At 47.2% G+C, this 19,889-nt stretch overlaps 2 protein-coding genes across 2 annotated transcripts in view; one reads left to right on the plus strand and one right to left on the minus strand.

The window, feature by feature from the left end:
• Window positions 1-8,807: 8,807 nt before the first annotated feature.
• Window positions 8,808-13,018, plus strand: mfap5 (microfibril associated protein 5). The gene is made up of 7 exons (XM_056286901.1): window positions 8,808-8,875; window positions 9,940-10,014; window positions 10,126-10,158; window positions 10,302-10,337; window positions 10,500-10,587; window positions 12,504-12,577; window positions 12,740-13,018. Exons 2-7 carry the CDS (start codon window positions 9,972-9,974, stop codon window positions 12,847-12,849), a joined length of 384 nt encoding a protein of 127 aa, XP_056142876.1. The 5' UTR covers window positions 8,808-8,875; window positions 9,940-9,971; the 3' UTR covers window positions 12,850-13,018.
• Window positions 13,019-17,650: 4,632 nt separating this feature from the next.
• LOC130118196 (adaptin ear-binding coat-associated protein 1-like) overlaps window positions 17,651-19,889 on the minus strand; it is a 6,675-nt gene continuing 4,436 nt past the window's right edge. Inside the window, exons 4-7 of the mRNA XM_056286584.1 lie at window positions 19,572-19,653; window positions 19,351-19,459; window positions 17,884-18,031; window positions 17,651-17,682 (exon numbers count right to left, since the gene is read on the minus strand). Coding sequence (XP_056142559.1) covers window positions 17,651-17,682; window positions 17,884-18,031; window positions 19,351-19,459; window positions 19,572-19,653 — 371 coding nt within the window. The remainder of the gene's footprint in view (window positions 17,683-17,883; window positions 18,032-19,350; window positions 19,460-19,571; window positions 19,654-19,889) is intronic.

Raw genomic sequence — 19,889 nt, forward strand, 5'->3', positions numbered from 1 at the left:
ATAATGAGAATGATTAGAACACCAGCTGAGCCTTCTCTTAGTTTGGTCTGCTGTCCCTGGATTTTTGTATTTGGATCCCTTTAAGTTGTCTTTGCACATATCCATCCATCCATTCGTCCATCCGTCCATCCGTCCATCCGTCCATCCATCCATCCATCCGTCTATCCATCCATCCGTCCATCCATCCATCCGTCCATCCATTCGTCCATCCATCCATCCATCCATCCATCCATCCATCCATCCATCCATCCATCCATCCATCCATCCATCCATCCATCCATCCATCCATCCATCCTTCCATCCATCCATCCATCCGTCCATCCATCCATCTATCCATCCATCCGTCCATTATCCAAACTGCTTATCCTGCTCTCAGGGATGCTGGAGCCTATCCCAGCAGTCATTGGGCAGCAGGCGGGGAGACACCCTGGACAGGCCACCAGGCCATCACACACGCACACACACACACACACACACACACACACACACACACACACACACACACACACACACACACACACACATATTCACACCTACGGACAATTTAGTACGGCCGATTTGGCGGCACGGTGGTGCAGTGGTTAGCGCTGTCGCCTCACCGCAAGAAGGTCTTGGATTCGAACCCCGGGGTAGTCCAACCTTGGAGGTCATCCCAGGTCGTCCTCTGTGTGGAGTTTGCATGTCCTCCTCGTGTCTGCGGTGGGTTTTCTCCGGGTGCTCCGGTTTCCCCCGCCATCAAAAAGACATGCATGTTAGGGTTAATACTCCTGTCTGTGCCCCTGAGCAAGGCATGGCAAGATGAACCGGAGTTGGTCCCCGGGCGCTGCATGGCGGCTGCCCACTGCTCCGAGCTACACAGCTAGGATGGGTTAAGTGCAGAGCATAATTTCCCCACGGGGATCAATAAAGTATATCTAAATCAAAAACATCACCTGACCTGCATGTCTTTGGACTGTGGGAGGAAACCGGAGCCCCCGCAGGAAACCCAAGCGGACACGGGGAGAAAATGCAAACTCCACACATACGACGACCCGGGACGACCCCCGAGGCTGGACTACCCCTGGGCTCGAACCCAGGACCTTCTTGCTGTGAGGCGACTGCGCTAAGCGCTGCACCATCGTGCTGCCTCATATGAGTCTATTTATATTGAAATGATTGCATGCATGATTTAAAACTGGATATTACGGGTGCTTGGCAGAAAAACCACTCGCAACTTCTACCAGAAACACTTTATTTGCATTTGCTTAGAATCACTGCACAGGAAACATCATTTCCATTGCATAAATGAGGGAGAATTTGAAAAAACATGAATTTATTCAGTTGGCACAGAGAGCCGCTGGCAAGCAGACATGTCGGGAAGTGATGACAGGGCGAAGTAACAGGTGCCATAGATCAGAGGAGACAAATCTAAAATTGGACTTAACAATACACCCTGATAGCGATACTTACGTATACTCCGTGATCTTCTTGGAGGCCCCGTGCCAACCCCGGCGCTTCGTGCTCAGGGAAAACAGCAAAGTATTTTCACTCCCTGCACCTTTTGCAGTCTTCTGGACATAAAGTGACCGTCAGCACATTCGACGACACGATCGATCGACTCGGCGACGGTCGCACAGGAAAACCCTTCACACGCGACAGGTTGACCCCTATACTACGAGCGGCACGGTGGCCCAGTGGTTAGCACTGTCGCCTCACAGCAAGGAGGTCCTGGGTTCAAACCCCAGGCTGTCCCAGTTTGCGTGTTCTCCCCGTTTCCACCGGGTGCTCCGGTTTCCTCCCACCGTCAAAGACGTGCATGTTAGGGTTAATACTCCTGCTGTGACCCTGAGCGAGGCAATGGAGTTGGAGGATCAGTTTCCCCACGGGGGTCAATAAATTACTTCTTCTTCTTGAGAGGGGACTACTGTCCCATATCTGTCAAAGACTGCAATGCATGTCTTGACAAATGACCTACACATCTTTGTTCAGGTTCACAAATAAGCCCTGATGATGTACGGCTACAGTGACCCCCATAAGTACGCTACGCTACTGCTGATGGCTATGACTGCTGCACACTGTGCAGACTATTCCCCCCGGCCACCGCTCAGTCATCATTACTGTGCAGACAGCAGCCAGAAACTGGCATGGTGGTGGAGGTTTGGGAGGCTGAGGGCCCAGACCCTGTCCCTGTCCCCCTATTATGAATGTGCTGAGCTGCATGTCCTCATGAAAGATGGTTAAAGATTATATGCTAGGGGACTGCTGCACTAGTTGACTGACCATGCAGCCAAATGATCCCAGCAGGTATGTAAACTACATCATAAATAAATAGTTCATCGACATACGTATGAGCTGCATAAGACATACTATGCTTTCCATAAATACTAAGAAAATGGCACTGTAGCTAGCAGTTGCCATTTAGTACCAATGCAGTAGTGAGACTAAGATGGATAGAAACCACGCTTGACATGAGAGAGGGATTCCTTTCTCATTGACAATATGGAAAAGAAATAAAGTGATGAATGCTCAAACTTAATTTTTGCAAGGTGGCTTGCAAGCTATCAGATTGGACTAGAGCCCTGCTGGTAGCCAGTTGCTAATATGCAGCGCTGGTGTGTGTATGTCCGTGGGGACTGCGCTAACCCCTGCTTAGGACCACTCCAGATGGCTTTATAAATAACCCCGGGCCCATCTATTTACACACCCTGCACATCATCACCTCTTTCCCGACTATCTGCAGCCTGCAGGCCTACCTCTCCACCCCTCCAAAACCCAAAAGTCAGGCTGCCTTGGCGCCAACAGGCCTATTGCAGCACAATCTGATGGTACACTCTGTCCCAGCTGCTCTTTAAACGCCTTCGCCTCGCTCTTCTTTCCGTCTCCCTCCCACTCGTTGATTACCGCCGGCTCTTTCTGTTTCTCCTCCCTTGCCACTTGGGCCTTATTTCTCCTTTCATCTCTCCAGCCTCGTCTGTCAGGCCACTTTGTACGAGCCCCCCCCCCCCACACACACACAGCAGCCCCCGAAGGCCCCCCCCTCCCTCTTTCCCTCTGTGGACCGCCGTCTTTGCAGGTCACTGCTTATGCCAGCCAGGAACAGCCGGTCTCCTCTGCCGGTCTTTTTGAGCTGTGGGGGGGGGGGGTCATGCAACGAGGTAAGTGTACATTAAAACCCTCTCACTTAACACCTCTTACCCACTGTAGGGCTGATTCTGCTTGATATTTCCTTCGGTCACAGTTGTCACTATTTTCCATTAAACAAGGGGATGGGGTGTCATGTGACAGATTGTTGGGCGTTAACGGGGGGGGGGGACATTGGTCTGACAAATGGAGACAAATGCCACAGAGACAATGGAGAGCCAAAACAAAGATGCTGATCGAGGTGCAAATCTATGCAAGGTCCACGAGGACAGATAGCAGAGATGATGACACCAGGGAAAACAAGTTCAACTACATGACACTAGAGGCCTGGAGAGATTTGATGTGAAGAGTTTTTAGAGAGACAGGTAGTCAGACACACAGTCAAGTAGACATGCTAATTGCCAAAGATAGCTGGCCATATTGGGACCCCAATATTGATGTCAGGGGAAAATGAAGTGGCCTGCTTGGACTTCAAAGCCAGTTAATCAACGAAATTATAAATGAAAATACAGTGAAATTGCCTAAATAATGCATTGGAACTCATGCATATGAGCTAGTGCAATAAATGCACCAGTGCATAATGAACTGATGCAATAAATGCATTGGACTCAATGCAGTGTTGTTACAACCGACCCTTTAAATTTGAAAACATCCATGTTGCAGCAAGACTAGCTGTTCCATAGAGCAACGTTTCCCAACCCAGTCCTCAAGGAACCCCTATCCTGCAGATTTTCATTGCAACCCTGCATAGGTAGCCCCGCTTGTACTTACTCAACCAATCATCTCACAGCACTTAATTATGCAAGGTGTGCAACATCTGACATAATTCATTGCTGATTGGTTGAATAACTACAAACAGGTACCTATTCAGGGTTGCAAAGAAAATCTGCAGGATAGGGGTTCCTTGAGGACTGGGTTGAGAAACACTGCCATAGAGAATGTCCCATAGAGAATGCACTGGGGGGAATGGCAGGGATGACTACGACAGCACTCGGGCTTCTCTGTGAATAAGGATATAGTATATGATCTGGTTCACATTTGCTCAAACTACAGTACAAGAGAGGTCATTTTGGTAAAACATTCAAACAAACACCTGAGTCTCCATAAAACCTGTCTCCCATTCATTCCCAATGGGATATTTCAAGAATTTATATCTCAATGCAATGACATTTTTAAGTATCAGGTATTTAGTCCTCTGACTTTTTCGCCATACACATTCACCAGCCTGCCCAGGAAAATTCAGGGGGGGAAAATTGTATATTTAAAAAGAAAACTGAGTAATCAATCAAAAATCAAAAAATCTTTTAAGTACAAAGTGGCAGATGCCAGACGGATGGATGAAGGGAGTCAGTATAGAGAGAGACAGCTGGGAAAACAGGTTAGATGTAATGGATATAAAGACGGATATCTGGGAAAAGGGATAGACAGACGAAATGGGACATTAGATTGATAGTTGGAAAAAGAGATGGCAATATGAGAGAAGGATGGACGGCCAGGGCGGAAAGAGCTCAAATGGCGAAACATGTGACATGATGAATCTCCCACGGGGCTGAGTGGACCACCGGGGTCAACATGGACTGACACGTTCCTCACCCCCTCCTGCTTTCTCAGTCTGTTAGCTGCATTGGATACTGACCACCACTCTGGTATGGGTCAAGCTGCTTTAACCACGCCAGCAGGATTAGGAGAGGCCATCGACATCTAGGCTCCTTATTAGACCCCCAAATTATCTCTTTTACACCAGCAGGGGCTCTGATGTGTTACATGTCGTTTGTGGAGAGCGGGTAACTGTGGGGTTGTGTAGTGAGTGGCTGAATGAGAAGAGCGAGTTAGCTGTGCGTGTCACACCAGAAGACCTCAGTTGCAGCCGAGAGCGAAACACAGCCGGGCACTGGAAAGGTCTATAGGAAGGACGCAAAGAGGGAGGGTGGTGGGGGGGGGGGCAGGGTCATGTGGGGGGGGGGTGAGTGCCAGGACTGGGCATGTTGTATAAAGGGTTAGGGGAGCAATGCCTTCCAGCCAGTAAACAGGTCTACAGATCATCATGTGTTTACTCTCTGGTATGTTCCTCATCGTCGTTGTCCTTCGCCACGCGGCTGCCTCGGTACCTTCTTCTGCTCCCGTTTAGTCGTCTCCATTCCCGCCGTCCTTCTCCCTGCACATTTAGGTTCACGGCCTCTGGGGGCTGGTCACCCCCTTTCCCCTCCGTTCCTCTCTTTTCCTTCTCTTGCTCGCTTTCCACTACCTCCATCTGTCAAGCTGTCATCAGCCTCTGCAGCCGACCTTGTTAGGGCAGTCCTGCAGGCACCCACCCCAGAGTCGGTGTAGCCCCGATATGTCAAGGGGATGATGAGTGTCCCCCTCTTGAACTGACTTGGCTTACGATACTCAGAGATCCAGCAGGAGGTTTTGTTGTCTGTGGCTCCGGGAGTATGCGTGGCAATATTTATATTGGTCAAGTACACAGAAGCCCGCAGGGTGTCACGTTTCCCTCTGTACGCAGGTTTGATGGTCTATGCGAGAACCTACTTTCCAACGCAGAGCTTTTGAGACAAAAATTCAAGCATTGCGGTCATGGTGTTTTGTCAATTGATTGCAATTTGGTGCATGGCACAATGGCTTTGGAGAGGGTCAACCTGGATAGACTTGAAATATGAGTGTGAATTGCAGATTATAAATGCACAGTTATGTATAGTCAGGTATGTAAGCATGCATAATTATCATGCATGCTTGATTATCATGCATACTTCATCACCTGTTGTCTGTACAACGTTGTCTACAAAGTGATATTTGGTAAATTTCTCATATTCCAAACGAACTGCAGATCAACTTTGCACCTCTGAGTTTCTGGCGTGCTTCTGCTAACGCTATTGAACAAATCTGCTATTTTGCATATAAATTTGTTCAGGATTGTATGCAGTTATCTACGCTTTACACGTGACAGTTTTTATTTCCTCTCATGTAAAGTCATTTGCAGGGTGAGGACACTCTTTCCCTCACGACTTGGTCATAGCCAGACATACATTTTAATATAAATCTCCCTCTCACCCTTTATCGGGTGGTGTGCGTCTTCCTCAAGCTCGGGTCCTCTACCAGAGGCCTGGGAGTTTGAGGGTTCTGCACAGCACCTCAGCTGTTCCTAGGACCACACTCTTCTGGACCAAGCCCTCAGGTGTGGTTCCTGGAATCTGCTGGAGCCACTCTCCCAGTTTGGGGGTATAAATGTACACATATACATAAACTCTGGATGATGTGTTCATATTTCATGTTTCTTTGAATATTTCTTTGCCTGTATCTGTGAAGGATGACCTACAGGACACACTACCTACTCCCTGTGTGTAGTGCTTCACCTGCTGGTGCACACCAAGTACTGCAGCAGTTGCACCTGAGGCCCATTTGTGCAAGTATGTGTGATTTGATTGATTCCCCAATTTTGTGTGTGTGTGTGTGTGTGAGTGAGACAGAGAGAGAGAGAGAAAACAAACAATGAATAAAATTAACAGTAAATATCCATCCATCCATCCATTATCCACACCTCTTATCCTGCTCTCAGGGTCGCGGGGATGCTGGAGCCTATCCCAGCAGTCACTGGGCGGCAGGTGGGGAGACACCCTGGACATCACAGAGGGCGCACACACGCACACACACACACACACACACACACACACACCTAGGGACAATGTGGTACGGCCGAGTCACCTGACCTACATGTCTTTGGACTGTGGGAGGAAACCGGAGCCCCCGGAGGAAACCCACGCAGACACGGGGAGAACATACAAACTCCACACAGAGGACGACCCGGGACGACCCCCAAGGTTGGACTACCCCGGGGCTCGAACCCACGACCTCCTTGCTGTGAGGCGACTGCGCTACCCACCGCGCCACCGTGCGGCCCAACAGTAAATCATACAACAAAATCTCAATAAACAACAAAAATGAATAACATTACATGTCCGACAACGAGTAAGAAGTAAATCACTTAGCTGGTCCTGCCCCTTGAGGCAGGTTTGTAATTTGTGATATTGGGCTTTACAAATAAAATGGAGTTGACTTGAACCCTTTTCTCTACTTAATCATTGTACATGTTTAGCATGACTAGCTCAACTATCCAACCCAGTGTCCATCATACATAACTTAAATAATTACCTCAATGTTCATCCTCATTATACATGCATAGTCAACATGCAGGTGCCCATCAGGAATACCCAATACTCACAGACAGACCACCGGAAATAACAGCAACATCCTCATCATCAACAAGCACCACCTTCTTGGGACAAACAAGGCCCCTTCCTCATCCCTGTGCCCCTAAACCCTGTTTCTTTGTACAGCCTCTTAAACTGTTTAATAGTTTTACTCTGCTTGAGCTCTACATCAAGACCCTTCCACCAAGTAACCCCACATACGCTTAAGACTGGTACGAATACAACATTTGTTCAAATTCAGATTTCTTCTTAAGTTATACCCCCCCCCCCCCCCGTCTAGGAACGTTGTTCGAATATTACCAGGAAGTAGATTATCTCTTTCTTTGTATATATATATATACTTTCACAGTCTTAAATTCCACCTGAGCCATGAATTCTAAAGCACGTGTCTGTAAAAACAGCATGTTAGTGTGTTCACAAAATCCTTCATTGTATACTACCCTTGTGGCTCTGTTTTGTAGTACGCATAATGGTGGTAAGGTGTTTTTGTATGTTACCCCACACCTCCGCACAGTAATTTAGATACGGCAATGCAAATGAACAATACAGAGTGTACAACGCTTTATGATTCAGGATATGCCTTGTTTTTCCCAGAACTGCAATGCTCCTTGCCAACTTTGCTCGCACATATATCAAGTTTCCAGCAGATTTTATGGTCTAATAACACACCCAGAAATGTATTTTCATATCTTTCTACCATCACTTGTACTTGAGTGTTTATTTTATGATTTTCAAACAGCATACGCTTGGTTTTGTTCAAATGTAATGATAATTTGTTTTGTCAAAGCACCGTTTTAATTTATTCATTTAATTTATTCATTTCAGACACGACTACCTCCAAAACCTGCCGCAATTCTCCCCAGAACAAAAACGTGTCATCTGCAAATCAAACAAATTTCAGTATCCTTGATACCTTACCTGTGTAGTTTCTGTACAAAATAAACACTTTTGGGCCTAATACTGACCCCTGTGGGACTCCACAAGAAATATCCTTGAATGTTGATTTATAGTTACCTATTTATAGTCACCTATTTGTACAAATTGTTGCCCATTTCCTAAAAAGCTTTTCAACCAATTCAGCACAACCCATCTGATACCGTACCTTTCCATTTTATTGAGTAATATTTCATGATTAATAGTATCAAATATTTTTTGAAATCAATAAACACTCCCACAGCACACTTCTGTTTGACTATACAACTAGTTATTTCTTCTCTATTAGTGCCATAGATGTTGATCTGTTTGCTCAGTCAGACATTGGAAATGGAATCTGAAAAACAAGATGGCTAATCTAGTGACTTTCTGTGTATCTGTGGAAGAAACCAGTAAGAAGATCTCTTAACTTGAAAGAGAACAGATTGTACCTGCTCCCCAAATTTTTTACAAGATTGGGGGGGGGGGGGGAATTGGAGAGCAAGAAAACTTTGATGGGAAGGAGAAAACAGGGAACAGGGAGGAGGAGGGGTATGGGCGAAGGAGAGGAAAGGAGGGGAAGAAGAGAAGACAAAAGATTCATGAACGAAAGAGGTTTCGGACGACAGCATAAAGTTGTGAGTATGAAACAATTCAGCTTATTTTGTACTGACATAATTATGGCACGTTCTGTGTGGCATACACCAGTGAAGATGTTTACTGTTGAGCTAAGATTAAAAAACATGAATAGATGAATATCCTTCCTGGTGGGTTAGAAGAGTTAATTGGTTGTATTTGTGTTTGGTTAATTATGTGTATTTCAAAACTGGAGTCTTGTTTTTTTTTTTTTTTTTTTTTTGGTGAAGTTATGTGATAAGCGACTGCATGCGGAGTTCAAGGGAAACGCATCAATCTCACAAAACAAACTAATTTGGGGGCACACCAGACGGCCGTCACAGAGACAACCTCTTAGACCCAAAAACTGCACCACCTCGGGCTTGTAAACGGAGGAAAACGCACCTCATAATAACCGAGAAAACTGTCAGGCTTAGAACGGCCATTGACAGATTTACACCAGAAAAGCAGCAATATGCTCTATGAAGAGAAAGCTGGAAAAGAATGTGTGACTGTAGGAAAGGAGGGGTGGCGGGCTTCTCTAATAGGGCACACACACAACACATTCTTTTGCGAGAACTCATGTCTTGGACTCCAAGTTGCATTGACACATCATGAGAGGAATGATGCAGGGAGGGAGAGTTGGCAAGGAGGAGGACAGGAGAGGAACAGAGGGTGAAACAGAACGAGGGACCGAGAGAGGGAGAGCGACAGAGAGACAGACAGATGATTGACAGAGAAACAATAACGATGAAACGTGAGAGAAATATAGCTGGGGTTATACACGTGCTCGGAAAAACAGACTTCCAGATTCCCGAACAGGACCCCTGCATCGTCCACCAGCACAGATAATAACGTAACGAGCCGTCACCAAAAACAGTGCAACACCTGATTCGGGAAAATACTGTGGTAACCTGCAGCTTGGGACAGCTGCCCAACATTCATAAGCAGTGACTGATGGCGTGAAAGGAAACATTAATAGGAAATAAAAAAATAAATAAAAAAAACCCCAATCTGGGAGTGAGCATATTGAACAGTTCCTCTGTGTGAAACCACCCCAACACATTTCCTCTATGGTTTCCTTCAGCTCGTAAAGCTCGCCTCTTACAAGTTGGAGGAATGGGCAGTCTTCCAGTCGTCCTGCTCCTCTGCAGTTTCCACGGTAACGCCGCCAAACAGAACACACAAATCATCCCGTGCAATTATGTTTGAGTCGCCCTGTGTTTGTTTTTACGCTGTGAAACACTCCCCTCATGTGGTTTCTGTTCCGCAGCACTCGCAGCTGTAGTCCGGGCCGAGCCCACCGGTAATAAAACTCGCTCGCATTCGAGCTCAGCTCACAATTATGCTGCATGGCATCGGTCTGTCTGTGAATAATTGGTATGGGTCAGTGGAGACATTACCCCCACCCACCCATCCAAAAACTCATTTGTCTCCTTGTCTCCATAGAGGCCCCGGGGGGACCCGCCACAGCCTTGCCAGCCGGTGAGTGACTTGGGACACTGGGCGGGACCGAGTCCTCTAAGAGCCTCTAAGAGCCTCTAAGAGCAAATACTCAGCTTCTTGTAAGTCCTGGTGACCTGCTGTTTGTGTTCGTGCGGGATACTAATTCGACATCGCTGCTTTTTCTTCTCTCCGTCTTTGCAGACTGTAGGGAGGAGGTGTATCCGTGCACCAGGATGTACTCGGTCCACCACCCCATCAAGAAATGTATCGGTGCTCTCTGCCTCTACAGGTGATGCGCCACCTTTCTTCTAACACTTTCCACCCCAGTTCAGTGAAGCTCGGAGTCTTGTTTAACAGGACGCCATGCTGGTCCTTGGTGGACATCATTAGCTGCTGCAGGGGTCGAACCTGCACATGGTTGGTTACAGGGCAATGTTTCTAACAGCTTTAACACGAGAACGACCGGAATTTCACTCCCGACCCCGGATAGCAAAGAATCTTTGGCCCAATTACGGCCCACATCCGCAGTTATCTTACGGCCCACATTTGGCCTTGAATGACGGCGTCGACCCGGGGCGAGTGTGGCTGCCTCGACTCCGCCACAGGGCCACCTTATATGGCCCACACAGTATGTACCGTAACCCAAGTCAGGCCCGGTTCATTACATTTGGGCCACATCTGGCCCACACAGTATGCACCGTAACCCAAGTCAGGCCCGGTTCATTACATTTGGGCCACATCTGGCCCACACAACACTTGCCAGTGCCGTAACTGAGCCGTAAGTATCCAAGGTGCCCCTGATTAGGCCCAAATGTGTCTGCTATCTGGGACCTAAAACGACCGTGGGCGGTCAAAATGACCGCTGGTTTTTAAACTCTATATTGTGTCAAGATAAATACCCAGTTGAGATATTAATGCATTACATATGTCAGTGTGTCTGTTATGAAACTAACTGACACCAAAATTAACATTTTAGCAACTTCAATACTATTTTTAAACAGTTTAAAATGGCCGCTGTCCAACGCCTGTAAATACTGCAGCGCCTCGGTGGTAGTCATGGTGCGTCTGTACCCAGACATGTTGGACATCATCACACATCAAGTTTAGACTAGTTTAACCCTAACCCTTCTCTGCACTGGAGGGCGCTAGTGGGTTTCTAGGACAGAGCAGTGAACTTCACGAAGGAAATGACGCCACCAACACACGTCATAAATACTGACATCACTCGCACCATCACGCGCACATTACGCGCGGTCATTTCGACCGCTCATGGTCGTTTCAGGTAGATCTTACAACGTTTTTTGGTGCAGCTGATCTAAAACTCATTTTAACATAAATATACGCAATGTTGGCAGCACGCAGGGAGCGGCTGGTCTGCAGCTTTTTATTTTTTATTAAACTTGGAAAGTCCAAAACGGTCAAAATGAGGGCCTTGGGGCCTGCCGCCTGCTGCTCTCTGTAGCTTCTCAGTGCATTCAGACCACAGCAGAACTGCTGTGGCCCGGACCCGTCCCACACCCGACACTCTATCCGGCCCACATGCCGCCTGGAATGACGGCACTTGGGCGGTCCGCTCCCGTTTGCCAGATCTGGGCCAGAACCAAGCCACAGCAATGCCGCATGTGCCACATATTTGCCAAAGGTGGCCCATATGTGTTTTGTGATATTTGGGCCATATTCACCATTCACCACACGGGGCGCTGCAGGGTCACACCCAGATCACATGTTGCCCAGAGCGCCGCATCTTTGCCACAAAAGGCCCACATGTGATGTGGCATATTTGGGCCATATTTGCTGTTATACATGTGGGCCACTTCAGGCTCCTCACATCCATTTTGTCAGGGCCAGAAGAAGACCACCAGTGCCGCATCACTTCCTGAAGTGGCCCACATGCGGATGCTGTCTGGGTATGTCGTCTCCTGTTCTACTCTGTAAATTGTGGTTTATTGTGTACACACAACATCCGCTGCATGTCTGTCTGTGTTGGGAGAGAGAGCCTCCTCTGTGGCTCTCCCCGAGGGTTCTCCCTAGTCTGCCTCCCTGTTAAAGGGTTTTAGGGAGTCGTTGCTTATCCGATGCGAGGGTCTGAGGACAGGACGTTGTGTTGCTGTAAAGCCCAGTGAGGCACATGTGTAAACTGTGATAATGAGCTACACAAACAAAATGGACTTGACTGGACTTGACCTGAGTCTGACTGTGTTGCAGCCTGTCTCGGGTCTACGTGATCAACAACGAGATCTGCCTGAGGACGGTGTGCCACCAGGATGAGTACCTGAAAGGTGAGAGACCCAACACATTAAAACCATAACGACTATCACCACAAGGATCATGTGCTGCACACACACACACACACACACACACACACACACACACACACACACACACACACACACACAGATAAGAAGTGTGTGTAACGGCTCTCGTCCTCGTGTCCATTCCAGCGGAACTGTGTCGAGAGATCTCTGGATGGCCCAAGCGCCTTCAGAGGTCAGCCAATAAGAAACGCTGTCGGCGCCGCCGCAGCCCCAACACCTGGGCGAGCAAGGCATGATGGGCCAACGATGGCGGCGCGCGGCAGCCCCACGCGGATGAGGTCCCTTCGAGACACAACCCTGGGGTGTTGTCATAAACCTAGACCATAACAACACAAACCCGCCGCTCGACACCTGGTGGTCACACACACACACACACACACACACACACACACACACACACACACACACACACACACACACACACACACACACACACACACACACACGCCATTTGTTTTTCGGTACTTAGGAGGACCCTTACTGACCACACTCATTCCATAGCCTCCGACCTTCACCACAGTCATCAGAACTACTTACCTGACAGGAACCTGGTCCTGATTCTACCTGCACCCTAACGTGAACCCGGTCCTGATTCTACCTTCACCCTAACATGAACCTGGTCCTGAGTCTGCCTTCATCCTAACATGAACCTGGTCCTGATTCTACCTTCACCCTAACATGAACCTGGTCCTGATTCTACCTTCACCCTAACATGAACCTGGTCCTGAGTCTACCTTCACCCTAACGTGAACCTGGTCCTGATTCTACCTTCACCCTAACAGGAACCTGGTCCTGATTCTACCTTCACCCTAACATGAACCTGGTCCTGATTCTACCTTCACCCTAACATGAACCTGGTCCTGATTCTACCTTCACCCTAACAGGAACCTGGTCCTGATTCTACCTTCACCCTAACATGAACCTGGTCCTGAGTCTGCCTTCATCCTAACATTAACCTGGTCCTGATTCTACCTTCACCCTAACATGAACCTGGTCCTGATTCTACCTTCACCCTAACATTAACCTGGTCCTGATTCTACCTTCACCCTAACATGAACCTGGTCCTGATTCTACCTTCACCCTAACATGAACCTGGTCCTGATTCTACCTTCACCCTAACATGAACCTGGTCCTGATTCTACCTTCACCCTAACATTAACCTGGTCCTGATTCTACCTTCACCCTAACATGAACCTGGTCCTGATTCTACCTTCACCCTAACATTAACCTGGTCCTGATTCTACCTTCACCCTAACATGAACCTGGTCCTGATTCTACCTTCACCCCAACATTAACCTGGTCCTGATTCTACCCTTCACCCTAACATGAACCTGGTCCTGATTCTACCCTTCACCCTAACATGAACCTGGTCCTGATTCTACCCTTCACCCTAACATGAACCTGGTCCTGATTCTACCTTCACCCTAACATGAACCTGGTCCTGATTCTACCTTCACCCTAACATGAACCTGGTCCTGATTCATCCCTGCACCCTAACATGAACCTGGTCCTGAATCTACCCTTCACCCTAACATGAACCTGGTCCTGATTCCACCTTCATCCTGAACCTAGTCCTGTCGCTAAAATAGTAGTTTGAATAAGTGGGGGATGGCTAAGATATCCTCACACACACACAAACACACACGCGTGTTCAGTCATGTGAGTTGTAGTAAAACTGCATTATCTTGTGTATGTGTGTGAATATCGAGGTATGATGCGTTATTATACCTGTATGGTGCTGGACATGATCATGTGTTCCATGGTGTACATCCACACTGTGTACTGTAGTATTACTGTAGTATTAGGCCAATGGCAACACCAAGTCTGTCATGGTAGAAACATTAAAACATAGAGGTACTGTATTATGGTCTGAAGGTAACATAGTATGATACCATATTATATGATACCATAGTATATGATACCATAGTATATGATACCATAGTATGATACCATAGTATGATACCAAAGTATGATACCATAGTATATGATACCATAGTATGATACCATAGTATGATACCATATTATATGATACCATAGTGTGATACCATAGTATATGATACCATAGCATATGATACCATGGTATGATACCAAAGTATGACACCATAGTATGATACCAGAGTATGATACCATAGTATATGATACCATAGTATGATACCACAGTATGATACCACAGTATGATACCATAGTATATGATACCACAGTATGATACCATAGTATATGATACCATAGTATATGATACCATAGTATATGATACCATAGTATGATACCACACTATGATACCATAGTATGATACCATAGTATATGATACCATAGTATATGATACCATAGTATGATACCACAGTATGATACCATAGTATATGATACCATAGTATGATACCACAGTATGATACCATAGTATATGATACCATAGTATATGATACCATAGTATGATACCACAGTATGATACCATAGTATATGATACCATAGTATGATACCATAGTATGATACCATAGTATATGATACCATAGTATATGATACCATAGTATGATACCACAGTATGATACCATAGTATGATACCACAGTATGATACCATAGTATGATACCATAGCATGATACCATAGTATATGATACCATAGTATGATACCACAGTATGATACCATAGTATATGATACCATAGTATGATACCACAGTATGATACCATAGTATATGATACCACAGTATGATACCATAGTATGATACCACAGTATGATACCATAGTATATGATACCACAGTATGATACCATAGTATGATACCATAGCATGATACGATAGCATGAGCAACGTACCAAATAAAATGTCACTCGTTTGTTCTCAAACTCATCAGTTTGTTTGATTTCATAACTCCTAGTTCTTCCTTTCTGCCTTGTTCAGTCAACAGAAACAAACATCCATCACAGCGGTCACATGGTCATATTGATATATTTTCATTTACATACACATATACAGTGTAATGAACAAGTAAGGTCTGGGAATAATGCATATTAACTTGTACAGGAAATGAACACCAACATCGACGCGTGAACTCTCTCTCTCTCTCTCTCTCTCTCTCTCTCTCTCTCTCTCTCTCTCTCACACACACACACACACACAGCAATCACTGTGATCCGACCAACATACCACTGTCATCACGTGTCACCATGCCATGCCTGTGTGTCCACTCCCTCTTACATAACAACACCACAACACAACACGGCCTCTAATGAGGATCAACTCACTCCCTCCTGGCATTGTCGGCATCACCATGCCTTCAGTGGCGTCCTGACGCGGACCTGAAGGTTGCAGATAAACCATGGGGGCTCGTAGGAGTTGCCCTAAGATCCACATCCTGCCCGCCCTGAACTCACGACTCGTTACTGGGAGGAGCTGAGTCTGACCCAAGACCAGTAGTGAAGTGCATAGACACAGGCCTGTTCAATGAATGGGGGGGGGGGGTCGTGGCCCGTTATGATTCGCCTGGGTCACGGCCGTAACAACAGAGTCGTTGAGAGTGGCGGTGACATAACATGGACTTAACGTGGACTGCTGCAGCGTGCCTCTTTCCTCGAGAGGCCGAGATGAAAACACACCAAGTTTCTGTCTCCACGTCCGTCACATGCCACATTCCCATTCGCTCCTGTCCCCGCGTCCCGTCTTACAACAGCCTGCAGCTGTTACAGCGAAACCCCTCTAAACACCCACGACCTTTTCCTGCGTAACATGCTCAACGTGGCGTCATCTGACAGATCCATCCATCCATCCATCCATCCATCCATCCATCCATCCATCCATCCATCCATCCATCCATCCATCCATCCATCCAGCCATCCAGCCATTATCCAGTCCGCTTATCCTGCTCTCAGGGTCGCGGGATGCCGGAGCCTATCCCAGCAGTCACCGGGCGGCAGGCGGGGAGACACCCTGGACAGGCCGCCAGGCCATCACAGGGCCGACACACACACACACACACATTTACACCTAAGGACAATTTAGTATGGCCGATTCATCTGACCTACATCATGTAGGTCAGATGAATCGGCAACAGAATAGACCGCTACGCTACCCGGACGCCGCAGAACTTGATTTCTACTCATTTGACAGACCTCCGGATCAAATGCCAAAATGACCCTGCAGTTCTGGCAGATCCCCATGTGAGTGCGACAGAGAGCACAAGAACTAGAAAGCAAGAAGGGACGGCGACAACAGCCGGACATGTCTTCTCGGAGTGGGCTCATGAGGCAGGAGGGTTCACCCGTCCACTCGGTCCGCCCTATGAATAGCCTTTACGTTAAAATACAGGGACTTCGCCAGCTGGACAGACAGACCTGCCCGTTTGTCCGACAGCGCATGAGAATGTGCCCCGCTACCCACGCTACACACAAACAACCACACCACCGACAACAGTTACACACCACAGACAATATATACATTTACAATAAATATTCTCTGTACATAAAATTCATTTGTTATTATAATTCAAGATATGTGACCAATAAATAACCGCTCGCTGACGATCTTTTCTCTTGGTGTTCCCTCGTTCCCTCTAAGCAACAGACACACGACCCGAGGGCCAAAAGCAGGTGGCAGCAAAAGTACCAACTGCACATTGAAAAGAAGAATATACAAAATAGGGCAATGAAGAGAGCAAGGTAGAGAAGAAAGACTGAATGGGAAGACAGTGATCCGAATGGAGACTCCACCCTTGGGGAGGAGATTCCGTTTTCCGGGTTTTCAGGGTTTGGACAGGAATACAAGAACCGAGTCTGGCTCAGGCTGAGATCAGAACAAAGGCCTTGTGGGAATCAGAATTTGAAGGAGCTGGTAGAGGAGTTGAGCCGCTTGGCAGGGAGGGATGAGGTGCCCCTTGCTGGGAAAGTGTGCTACATCAATTTACAGAAAGATATCAGCAAAAAGAATAAAACCAACCGAGACAAATCATGATCTTCCCTCGTTTCTGTTTTTTTTGGGGGGGGATACAGAGTCAAAGTCTTCCCAAAGGTCAGTGCTAGGTGTGCAGACAGGGTCGGGGGGAGCCACGGAAATTCAGTTACAGGAGTCCAGGTCTACCAGACAACCTGACGACAGGAAACAGAGAGGCAGGGAATGAATAAATGAAATGCACATCTGTCATCAGTGAAGACACAATGGATTATCAGTCAGTATTCGTTAGGAACGGTTAGCTCATCCTAGTCAGTGTAAGAATTTTAGAAATTAGAGGGTTAGTCAATTATTTTATAGATTCCAATCATCAATATGTAGGGAAATCAATTATCTACCTGAGTCACTTGCCCCCGCAGATGGTTGTGTGTTGTGATTGGAGGATCTGGATGAAGGGGGTGGGGCTAGCTTGCCTCCTGGGGGAGGGGGGAGGAGCCCAAGCCCACCTGAACTCTGTGGACGGGGCTTATCCTTCTTTTTAGATTGCTGAATCAGGTACAGAAAGGCGAAAGACAGAGCTGATTACATGGTGAACAAAAAAAGTCCAATTCAAGTTGAAATCCGGGACATTTCCCAGTTCATACATAGTCAAACACGTTCCTACTCATGCCAGAAAAAGGACTGAAACAGAATGAAAACAACTGACCAATCCCGATGACTAATTCTACAGTCAACAACACGATAGAAAAGTGTTCACGTACAGTTTGATGTAGTTTGTATTACATTTGACTGCCTGTGTTAGCTGTGGTCTGAGGACACCATCTTTACAAAGGACGAAGCCGTTTACTGCTGACACACTATGGCTGCCGCACCTTGTTTGTAGCCATCACTACCAGAGGGAGGGATATGGACTATGATGTTTACAGATGACATTGTGATCTGTAGTGAGAGTAGGGTGCAGGTGAAGGAGAGCCTGGAGAGGTGGAGGTATGCACTGGAGAGAAGAGGAATGAAAGTCAGTAGGAGCAAGACGGAATACATATATGCGTGAATGAGAGGGAGGACAGTGGAATGGTGAGGATGCAAGGAGTGGAGGTGATGAAGGTGTATGAGTTTAAATATTTGGGAACAACTGTCCAAAGTAACGGGGAGTGCAGGAGAGAGGTGAAGAGGAGAGTGCAGGCAGGGTGGAGTGGGTGGAGAAGAGTGTCAGGAGTGATTTGTGACAGAAGGGTACCAGCAAGAGTTAAAGGGAAGGTTTACAAGATGGTAGTGAGACCAGCTATGTTGTATGGTTTGGAGACAGTGGCACTGATGAAAAGACAGGAGGTGGAGGTGGAGGTGGCAGAGATGAAGATGTTAAGATTTTCACTGGGAGTGATGAAGAAGGACAGGATTAGGAAGGAGTATATTAGAGGGACAGCTCAGGTTGGACGGTTTGGAGACAAAGCAAGAGAGACAAGATGGAGATGGTTTGGACGTGTGGAGGAGAGATGCTGGGTATACTGGGAGAAGGATGCTGAATATGGAGCTGCCAGGGAAGAGGAGAAGAGGAAGGCCAAAGAGGAGGTTTATGGATGTGGTGAGGGAGGACATGCAGGTAGCTGGTGTGACAGAGGAAGATGCAGAGGACAGGAAGACATGGAAACGATGAGCCGCTGTGCGCCCCCTAATGGGAGCAGCGGAAAGTAGCAGTAGACTACCAGAGGGAGGGTGGAAATCACGGATTTCAGCTCTAAGTGTGTAAATCGGGACAAGTGTACAAGTGTGCATTTTAGATGTTGGACTTGCCAAGACACCTAATCAAAGCAGCTGTTTCGACAGGTCAGACAGCACACCAACAAAAAGGGAATGGTGGTGGTTACCCCAATATTAAGAGTGATGGTCTGTCCCTCTTTGAAGCCCAGGTCCAGTTTAGGAGTAGTGTCTGGGGCCTGTGCTTGCTTAGAAATCTCGTTGTCCTGTTTTACCCACCTGGTAGAGGGTAACAACAACAAAAAAGCACAAGGCGATCGTATAATAATAAGGTCAGCTAGGTTATTGAATTAAGCCATGTGTTATGAAACACCATGGAATGGCTACATACTTGAAGTGGTCCTGCAGAGCAACATTGAAGTCGAAGGAGTCTCCTCTGTCTCCAAACCCAATGCCTATGAATGCACTGCGACCTGAGACAGATGGGAAAAACACAAGTGCCAAAAATGTTGTTTAAATGGCATCCATCCATCCATCCATCCATCCATCCATCCATCCATCCATCCATCCATCCATCATCCAAACCGCTTATCCTGCTCTCAGCGTCGCGGGGATGCTGGAGTCTATCCCAGCAGTCATTGGGCGGCAGACCGGGAGACACCCTGGACAGGCCTCTAGTCCACCACAGGGCCGACACACACACACACAC

The sequence above is a fragment of the Lampris incognitus genome, chromosome 9 (assembly GCF_029633865.1).
Source record: "Lampris incognitus isolate fLamInc1 chromosome 9, fLamInc1.hap2, whole genome shotgun sequence".
In the NCBI taxonomy this organism is placed as follows: domain Eukaryota; kingdom Metazoa; phylum Chordata; class Actinopteri; order Lampriformes; family Lampridae; genus Lampris; species Lampris incognitus.